The 10,489-nt window shown below is 41.0% G+C and overlaps 1 protein-coding gene across 1 annotated transcript; it reads right to left on the minus strand.

The window, feature by feature from the left end:
- Positions 1-1,180: 1,180 nt before the first annotated feature.
- On the minus strand, positions 1,181-9,613 carry grk1b (G protein-coupled receptor kinase 1 b). The gene is made up of 8 exons (XM_017431923.3): positions 9,344-9,613; positions 5,534-6,246; positions 4,004-4,131; positions 3,618-3,775; positions 3,149-3,232; positions 2,166-2,290; positions 1,885-2,086; positions 1,181-1,779 (listed from the first exon to the last, which is right to left on the minus strand). The coding sequence occupies exons 2-8, from the start codon at positions 6,230-6,232 to the stop codon at positions 1,496-1,498; spliced, it is 1,680 nt and encodes a 559-aa protein (XP_017287412.1). The 5' UTR covers positions 6,233-6,246; positions 9,344-9,613; the 3' UTR covers positions 1,181-1,495.
- Positions 9,614-10,489: the final 876 nt, after the last annotated feature.

A 10,489-nucleotide genomic window follows, 5' to 3' on the forward strand; every position in this document is an offset into this window, starting at 1 on the left:
ACATTTCAAACACCTTGGCTGGTGACCGCAGTGTCTTCCACACCCTCGAGCCTTAACCAGAGGCCAGGCAAGCAAAAGTGATCAGCATGACTCGGAGGTGCAGTATGTGCACAGCGATGGGAAAGTTTACCATTTGTGCTGATTGTCACAATGGTGACCACAAATTGTGACCGTAATCTCTGACACTTAATTTAAGGGAAATGCTGCTTTCTGGTAACTTGTGCAATGTCACTGCAACAGTGTGCTGAAGGTTTACTCTTAAAAACACTGAAGATTGTTAACAATTGGCTCGATATGCAAATTAGTTTTAATGTGACCATCCATCCATTTATTTTCTTTACCCGCTTTTTCCTCTTTTTCCTTTTTGAGTCACGGGTTGGTGCCTATCTCCAGAAGTTATTGTGAGAGGCGGGGGACACCCTGGACAGGGGACACGGAGACAAATGAGACAAACAACCAGTCACGCTCTCACTCCCTTGTAGGGACATTAGATTAGAGAGCAAACCATAAATCCTAAAGCAGTGAGACACTGGGTGAAAGAGGTAAAAAAAAAGCTGCATCTGCTGTACGAACTGATAAAGAAACGTAAAATTTGTGGGAGTAAAAGGAGTTTGTTTTCAAAAGTTTTGGTAGGTAGGTCAAAGGTCAGTGTGTGACATTATACTAAGACTGGACATTTTGTGGTAAAATCTTTGAAAAATATACAACTTTAACTGTGGATCTTAAAAAAAAGCCAGTTCTATCATTTTTCTGTGACCTGTTTAAACTTCATGCTTCTACTGTGAAGTACGTCTGAGACCAGACATACCACGTAGTTTTCTCACTCGTTGAGTCTAAATCCCTTTGTTATCTGTGGGTGAAATTTATTCCAGCTCTTTGGCAATTTTAACACACTACTCCCAGCTGAGCCGCACGTTTCGAGAATCAAAAATTGTGACAGAAATGAAAGAATGGCTGTTGATTAGTAATAAGGGCGCCAATGCAATAGCTTGTTATTTAGCTTGTAAGTATTTGAAATCAGTATTTCTTCTGTTCATTTTCCAGACCACCATTAAAAACTCATACTACAGGTCTGAGAACCATGAGTGTATTTTACTTAAAGAGAACACCGTCACACTGTAGACTCTCCACTGAACAAACTTTCTATATTTGCTATAAAGAATGTAACGACCTCATACTGTTGCTATGCAAGAATTTATTAATTTTTTTAAATGTTTTTTATCTACAATAACAGATATAATTACAGCTTAAATATAATGCATTATTAATAAAGACTTAAAGAATAACATGCAACAACATAATCATCTTTGCTGCAAATACTGAAGAAAAATTAGGATATACTGCAACTACATTTACATTTGTTTTGTGACATTTGCCAGTGTTTCAGCAATCATAACTGATATAAGACAAAACTCAGGATTAGTGCCTAATAATACGAGGGATTAACAAAAAGAAAATCTAAGCCTATACGTTTTTGCTCCATGTGCCGTTCCCGTCACAGCAGCACACACGATCCAGATTTGACTTCCACGTAGTTGGGATCAAGGTCGTTGGGCAGCTTGCCCTTTTCCCCCCAGATGTTCAGCTCCCCGAACACGCCTGTCTCAATCATCTCCTCCTGCCAGGGGATCGGGATGTTGCCAGAGGCGAAATCCTTGTAGAACTCCGTGTCCTTGTTGTCTATAACCACACCTTTGATTGTGCTGAAGGCGCCCACATCACCAATGTCTTTGGCGTAGACCATCTTTGGATCGGGGACAAATGGCGGAGGTAGCATACCTGGAGGTGAGAGACAAAGACATGTTGCAGTTTGGCTTTTTTTTGACTGTCATCCATCTCTTTTCTTGGAATTTTGTTGGGCTTTTTTTTAATTTTGTGCACCACCTGCTTCCAGACGGCCCCAGTTGATGTCCTTGAAGAACGGCTGCTGTTTGAGCTCGGCGCACTTGTTGTTTTTGAACCCCAGCCGTTTCGCCGGGTCTTTCTCCATCAGGCCTTCACAGAGGTCCTTGCATTCCTTGCTGAAGCTTGGCGTGTAGGAAGCTGGATCGTTCAAGATTCTTCGAGCCACCTCGTCATTCTCCACCTAAAAATGGGGAGAACATTACAGCGGGATATGACCTGGGCACCCGGACAAGCGCTAACAGACTAACTGAGAATCATACCTTTTCTCCTCGAACCCTAAAAGGTCCTTTGGCAGCGATCATCTCATATAAAGTGACCCCCAGAGTGAAGTAGTCCACTGTGTAGTCATACTCCTTCTTCTGTATGAGCTCCGGAGCCATGAAACCTTTAGTTGGTAACAAGATATTGTACTTAAAAGACAGGAACAGGGTTCAGGAATTATGGTTCTTTTACAGAAAGAGGTTTAACTGGAGCACAGGTGGGCAACCTTTTAGTTTCAAAGAGCAACACTGACTTAGTTAATCCTTACACAGCTGGATCCAAGCTTTCAGAGAGGACAAATCCTTCTGCCGTATTTTTCAGTACGAAAATCAGTAAATGTTAGCGCTCTTGTTTATTTCTTGGTTGTTGTTCAAAGCCAGTTTTGGACCACAACTTGTTGCAGGGATGTTCAACAGTCATCGAAGGATAGTTATGAGGTGGGGGGAACTATTCTCAATGAAAAGTACACCAGGAGGAAATATCATCTCCGAGTAGCTCAGTTTGAACCTGGAAAAGCAGCTGACTTTTCTTTCTTTTTCTGATGAAGACAAGTTTCCAGCATAATTAGCTTCCTCACTTAAAGCCTTCTGGGTTATTAAACTTGAAGGATACTTGTGTCAGAATACATAAATATCAGCTCATGGTTTAAAACAAAAAAAAGCAACTTAAAGGTTATTATTTTCTCTTCAGAGCGTACGTCTTTAACCTGGTTGTGCCGGTTTACTTCAAAAGCTTTACATAAAGTGTCCAAGACTCTCAGATGGTTCTTTCAATCAATTCAAGGTTTATTAATAAAATGCTGCTTTTTATAGATTATTATCAAGCTGTTTTGTTTTTATTAGCTTTAAAGAGTCAGTAAGAACTGTTCTAAGGTCTGCTTCTGACCTTTTCTCATGGGTGACTTGGATTGTAGCATTGTTATTGGGATATTTTTTTCCCCATTTCACTCTGTTTTTGCCCAGTTCATGTATCGCTTCATTACCTGGAGTTCCAGCATATCCTGTAGTTTTGTCTTGTCCTGGTGGAAGTTCAACAGCCAGACCCAAGTCTGACAGGCGGACGTGTCCTGAGGGGGGAAAGGTTTAATTGCGACAACTTGTTTGACCTGGATTTTATTTTTATTTTTAGGAGAATCCTTGTTCTAAATCTGAGTATTTTTTTTAGCACTTTAGTACTTTGATTCACATTTAGTCTCAGCTGATTTATGACAGTTCTTAACAGGTGTGTAAATCTTAATGTTGCTTGCTACTTGCTTTGTGAATAAAGCCACAGCTTTTCCTAACCAGCTTGTGTTTTCAGCTGCTGTAGAGATACAAACCCACACCCACTATGACCTATCACCTGCTTACTGTTCACGGTTGAAAAACCAAAGATAGATGCGTTCGGATGGAACTGTGACTTTGAAGCTAAACGTCGAAAGCAAACCATTCACGGCTGCAGAAAGAGTTCACCTGCATCGTCCAGCAGCACGTTCTCCGGCTTCAGATCTCTGTAGATGATCCTGTGCTGATGAAGGTGCTCCAGCCCACAGATAATCTGAGCCGTATAGAATCCAGCTCTCTTCTCATCAAAACCAGGATTTTTCTCATCCACATCGTACATATGAAACCTGAGGAATCGCAGGCAGGTTTAGTGTTTTATAGCAAGTATAAAGGAGATTATTTAAGAGTGCAACACAATGTTTTTATTTTTAAGATTTGATCTAAACTCTGTAATTTCTCAACATGAGATGATCTTAGTTTAAAAGTCTGGTACAGTGGGTGGTGGGTGAATACTAGTTCTTGTGTGTAAGGAGAGGACGTCATGTTAAAAAACGAGGAGGGTTTATAATGAGCACCTGAGATCTCCACCGTTCATGATGGTCATGACCAGGCAGAGGTCGGTCTTGGTCTGGAAGGCGTAAGCCAGCGTCACGATGAAGCGGCTATGAACTTTTGCGAGGATTCGCTTCTCCACGATCGCTCCCTGAACAGAAATCGAACATCAGCATTAAATCAGCTGGAACATGCAGTTTCACCGAATGGCTCACCCCCCTTTCACCTTATGTTCAGCCTGACAGGCTTTTCTTTCCCCTCAAACCTTTTTGAAAACTTTTATGAATGGCTTGTCAAATATAGGTCCTCTTTATCAGCAGGTGACAGGTTTATGGGCTCTTTTCTTAGACATTTTACAATCAATTCGCAAGTTGCAGTTTAACACCACATACACAGATAATTTGAACATTTGTCAACCTCTGACATGAGTACAAGGTGTATTTTTGAGTCACTGCTGTGATAAACATTATGCATTTTCAAATAAAATCCATATTTGATAGATGAGGAATGAAGCAGTGGTGAAATAAGTCACTGTTTCTTTGCTCTATTCTGCGCTTTTATCTATTTTTTTTGTGTGCTTTTGAGGTTTTGCTCCCAGTGTTTGGTTGATTTTAGTCACTAGAACCACATATTTGGGGTTAGCAAAAAGAAAGGTTTCCTGCATGTTACATAAAGCATGAATGATGAGTTCAAAGTCTGGGAGAATTTCTTTTTAAAGATAACTCTGAAGAATGCCAATCAGCATAAGTATTTTATTTATTTTTGTAGAATTTCTATGTACAGATAAATAAAATTATGTACCATCAACTCAAACTGGGAATAAAATGTCCTTAACTTGCTACAGTGAGACATTTTCTACTTTCAGTCAGCTCAGTTTCACTGATTTCCAAACAAAAACAAAAACACAAAGACAACTTGTTTTCTTTCTTTGTGTAAGGCCATCGTTCTTCATCAGCTTCACATTAAGCTGACGTGGTCAGTGTTGAACCTCTTTAATAGGTACATTCATCTGGTCGATTATTAAAAATCACAACCTAAATTTGTGTGCACTTATAAAACTGTATTCAAGGCTGTGAACTTTATTTTATTGCCCACATTTTACCCACCTCGGCTCTCATTGTGCCCACCTCAGCCCCCCCCCCACACACACACACACGTTTATGATTTAATCTACTGGAAGACACATTTGAAAGGAAGATAGGCAGATTTGGATCCTTGTGGCTTTCGGAGCTGTAGCCTGTAGCGGAAAACATCCGAGTTTTCCGCTCCCCGTGCAGGTATCAAAGTACAGCCTGCGGTCCAGAATAACAGAAACCTCTGCGACTCGCGCGAGGAATTTGAGAACCCTGTGAACATTTTGAAACATTTTGGAGATTCCTTTGCGAATGCTGTCGAGTCCTCAACAGTCTCAGTCCAGTGAGATGCATATTGATCATATGTGCTCTGGGTTATTCCAGGTTTTCTGTTGTTTTTTTTGTATGTTTTGCAGGCCATTCTGAGGAAGAACCATCCTTTATAACTGTATTAACCAACTGATACAGTGAGTGTTTTACCTCGTAGCCTTTGCGCTTCTTCAGCCTCTTCTTCTCCAGCTTCTTGTTGGCGTACATTTTCCCCGTAGCTTTCGCCTGACAGGCAAACACCTCCCCGAACCCTCCTTTGCCCAGGACCCTGAACTCCATGAACCACTCCTCGTCAACAGGCTGACTCTCCAGCCATTTGAACTGAACAAAACGCAGAAAGTACATGCTGTTCTTGAAGCCATCTAAGGCCTCCTTCTCCAGGTGCTTGAGCAGCTGCTTTTCACTCTCTTTAAACAGGTCGCCACGCACGTTCTTTAGGTCTTCTTTAACTCGAATGATGGCCTTCTCCTCGAGGAAGCTGCAAAAACTCTTTGAAGCAGACTCGTAGTACGTGTTCATCATTTTTCGGGCCTTTTGCAATCTGTCGCTTTCCAGGGATATGACGTAGTCTTCGATGTCCTTCCACAGCTCTCCTGCGTTTTTAAGGCTAGCGTGACTCTGCAGGAACTGTTGGAACAGAAGCTTGCCGATGGGCTGTCTGATGCACATGCTGTCGAAGGTCGAGTCCACGGTCGCCTTCATGTGTTCGCAGTCTCTGATGTTCGGGAGTTTCAGCCTGGCGCGCATCTTCTTGTCACGCATGGCAGCCGCTGCAGAGCCGTCCATGCTGCCGCGGGCGGACACGTAGGCCGAGTTTGCCACAACAGTTTCCAAACCGCCGATATCCATGATGACACCCTTGTCTGGATCAAACGAGACAAGAAGAGTTTGGTTATATTTACTACTTCCAGTTTGATTGGTCCTCATGTTTCATGGGTGCTCTTTAATTCAAACTGTTCTGATAAACCAATATATTATCCATTAATAGAAACATCTTGCTTACAATTAAGCCTTTCGGTCCAGAGATTTAAACTAAGATCATTTTATGTTCAGAATTGATGGAGTTTTAGCTGTTTTGGTCAAACCTTAAAAATAAAGTTATGCATGATCTCACTTGATATAACAAGATTGCAAACAATCTCAGAATATGTGTTGTGTTGGGGATGACGCTCAGCTATTACCACAACAAATTTTGACTTAATATCTGTGCATTTGTAATAGCAATTTCTTTTTAAGGTCAGTTAGCTGTAGCAGCCATTTAGAATTTAGTTGACTCCAAAAGTGTTTTTTTTACATCCAGTCATTACCAAAGACTAAATAATAGACCTTGGATTAAAACCTAAAAGTTGAAGCCGGAACAGGACCAGCTTCTCTGTCTGATGGTTCCAGTACAAGTTTTAAGCCGACCCTAGTTGTAATTACTTATTTCATGTCATGTAACATCATTTTTGTGTTTGCCAAGGTCGATTAGCTGTGGTGGCCATCTTGAATTATGTTGACTCTTTAAATTAATGAGTTGTAGATGTATACCCAGTGATTAATTCCTGAAGGTTTCATTAAAGTCCAACATTTGGTTCATGAGGTATTTGCTAGCAGACAGACACAACCCCACACAGAGAAAAACATTTGTGTAATAGTGATGTCTTTTCTCAGGTTTCCATTATGAGTGGAGTCATAGGATTATGAAGGGACGGCCCAATCCACGTTGACTGTCACATGGTAATTAATAATGAGTTTTCCTCCAGAGAACCCATCGCAGCCATGGAACGTACAAGAAGGTACCATTGCTTCTTGTGACAGAATTACCATACTGTTCATCTAAATCAGTAAATTCCCCATAGGTTTACAACACCAGCTAAAATGTAATCCATAAAACAGTACTTTCAGCACAGGTTTTAATATATTTTCTCATTAAATCCGGTTGGTATTTAAAATATGCCTTTCTAAATGCCAACAAAGTCCTATTTGAACATGTTTTGTGAGACACGGAGGGATATTAGGAATGTGTTAGGCTACACCAGTGGTCTGGGCCTCCTTTGTGAACTCAGAGGTGACGGACCTTGAACAGCTAATATAAATCACTTTGGGACTTGTCGGGTAAAAAGCAAAGATGTCGTACACAAGCGACAAGAGTTAAGGTTAAATATAGCGTGGCTGCACGTAAGGACGCTCTGTTCGGAAATGAGATAAGAAAGTGCTTCATTTTTCACACAGACTTCCTTTATCTGCCTCCTAATTTATCACAGACTGAGGGAGCAGTCCTTGTTTCTCTCGGTCTCTCGTGTTTAACGGACCTCTCTTTCCAAGTTTCTTTATCGACACTTTTCATGGTGCTGGGTGACCGTCTAATTGCCTGTGTCTGTTAGCAAAATATCTCCTAAGTCACTGGATGGATTTTAATAAAACTGTCAGAAATTAATCTCAGGGTGTACCTCTGCAACTGATTAACCTTTGGAGTCAACCCAATGGCTGCCACAGCTGATCAACCTTGGCAAACACAAAAATGACCTTAACTCAGTTAGTTTTACAGATACTGCGTTTAATTTTGGTGTGGTAGTAGCTGAGAGTCATCCCTAACACACGCTCAGAGCAATAACAGATCCTTTATTTGGCGTGGAAGGCAGCAGGCGATATGTTTCCTTCAAAGAAGGCTAGTTTCAGTTTTGTGGGGTTTTTTTTGTATTTCTTCACCAATATGTCTCCATACAGCTCAGTTCCTTTTATTAATAAAGCACATTATTCATAGGAAGGGTGCTGTACAAAAAGCAACAAGGTGTAACTCAAATTCAATGAATGATCTGTCAATCAATGTTTTAATTGTGTTTTTGTTATTAGTGATGGCCCAAATGGTCTCAGCTCCAGCATCTGAACCTGATCTGCTTGTTGTCTTTGTTTACAGCTTTAGATTTGTAAACAAACAGCTGCGCCTTAATATCTAGCATGAAGCTTTCCCCGTCAGTTTAAGGCTTTATATGGAACAACGCTGCGCTCTGCTGTTCAAAAGTTAAAGCTGAGCGGAGAGATCTGCGCAGAAAAGAGTTTGCATGCCCTTGCACACACAAAGCCCAGGATTTGATTAACTGAAAACCAGGAGATGCAGAGGACCGGATCGTGCTGGGATCCTCGGCCTGGTTACTTCCTGTTCTGCTCTGCAGATTAGACACAACCTGACCCAGTAAACGTGCTCTTCACATGCAGAAATGTGCCATGCTGTACCGGAAGGAGAAGGTGTTAATACCTTGACCCAACGTGTGCTAGATTTGTGTCATTAAAAGCGTTATCTAAACCCGACAATGGAATTACAGCTTGTGAAGCTCTCTCCATTGTTTGCTATTTAGTTTATTTAGTATCTACAGTTTAAAAAATTAAAAAGTTTACCCTAGCAGAATGATTAAAATAATACATTTTTCGTGTTAAGTATCATTTAATTTCTGACACATCTCCGCGCAACGTTCTGCAGAGATACTTTAGTTGAGGTTTAAGAAAACAACCTTCATGCAACAAAATAGAACAGGAAGTATAAAATGAATCAAGTCTTTCAGGTTGTGTATTGTTTATCAATCTGCTTCATTCCTGACCTATTACAGCATGTCGTGCAGAAAGTGACACTGCTGGCTCCACACATGCTTTCCTGGCTTCACGTAATCCATTTAACACTGATTGTTAATGCCACAGATTTACATACAAACACCCTTCCCTCCTTGTTAATTACACTGCATCTATGCATCTGATCTTACTTGTGTTATTCTCAACAGTTCATGCAAACAAAAACTGACTGACTGCATTTCTTTGTGACTCCTAAATTATCAACAGAAAGCCATCTGTTGAGGTTAAACGTTTGTTTTTTGGTTTTAAATCTTTAAATTTCAAACTATCTTTATGAAGAAGTCATGTTACCGCCACACTAGATGGTTGTAATATTTATTAACGTGAAATAATAAATAATAAAACCCAACTCACCTTAAGGTCCTGCTGCAGCTGGATGTAAAATAAAGACCTAAATGTGACGAGTTAGCTCAGACTGGAAAGCATCCAACCCCAACAATCACTTTCCCCAGATATTTGCTCCTTCTTCTCTTCAGTCAATCAGAACGAGTAAAAATCATCTCTGGTCTTGTCGGGGTCTGGAACATAGTTGGTCTTCTGTTTTTTGTATTCTTTTTTTGTCCTGCTGTGCGATGCGATCAGAAGGTTTGGACTTCAGGCTGAGGGTTACTCTGCACCTGAAATCCTACTTGGCAGTTCCCTGGCTGGTGAGGATTACACCCGGACATCATGGAGGGGAGGGCGTGACATGCACAGAAACAGAGGTGATAATGAGAAACTCAGCTCAGATGGCATTAATATAAGCTTCGACAAGGTGTTCTGGGTAAAACATGGCACATATTTGGTTTAGAAATGCAGTCAAACTTGAAAAAATAAACAGTTCTTGACTATTTTTTATGTCGTTTTGTTGTCCAAGCTTGCATGCCGGGGTATTTATGTGATTCTAAAAGGCTTTCACTTATAAAGTGACTACAGTGTTCCTTTTGGCTCACAGTGATGACTGAGGGACAGTCCGGCTCAGAGGCCGGCTGCGGATCAAACCTGGATAATCTGGAGGTGCGAGCAGGAGCGCAGCAGGGACAGCACGACATGATCTTTGAGCTGCTTCCTGCCTGCATATCCCTCTGTTTATGAGCAAACACTTGATATTCCTCCGGGGCTGCATGTGCTCTGCTCCTTTGCAAACGTGGCCTATTTAGGTGTTTAAAAAGGGAGAGATCAGCATTAGGTGGGTACGTTTCAGGTGAGAGGATTTAGTGGGCGGTTGAGGAAACGGAGAAGAGGGATTTAGATCAGGTAGCTAAAGAGGACAGACAGGGCGATACTACAAAACAAGCATAAAGTGGCTCACGGCTGATGGATACAAGCCGTCAAAGGGACAAAATGGGGAGAATTTAGTCTTTAATTTCCAACTTTGGCTCAGATTTTCAGTTCTCTTAACACATTAGTTATACTCATATTATTCTGTCACAAACATTATGATATTCCTGACAGAACCTTGAGCTGTTTTTATCTGTGTTTGAAAATAACCACACATTTCCATGTAATATGAAATTAACA

Source organism: Kryptolebias marmoratus, linkage group LG13, assembly GCF_001649575.2.
Source record: "Kryptolebias marmoratus isolate JLee-2015 linkage group LG13, ASM164957v2, whole genome shotgun sequence".
In the NCBI taxonomy this organism is placed as follows: domain Eukaryota; kingdom Metazoa; phylum Chordata; class Actinopteri; order Cyprinodontiformes; family Rivulidae; genus Kryptolebias; species Kryptolebias marmoratus.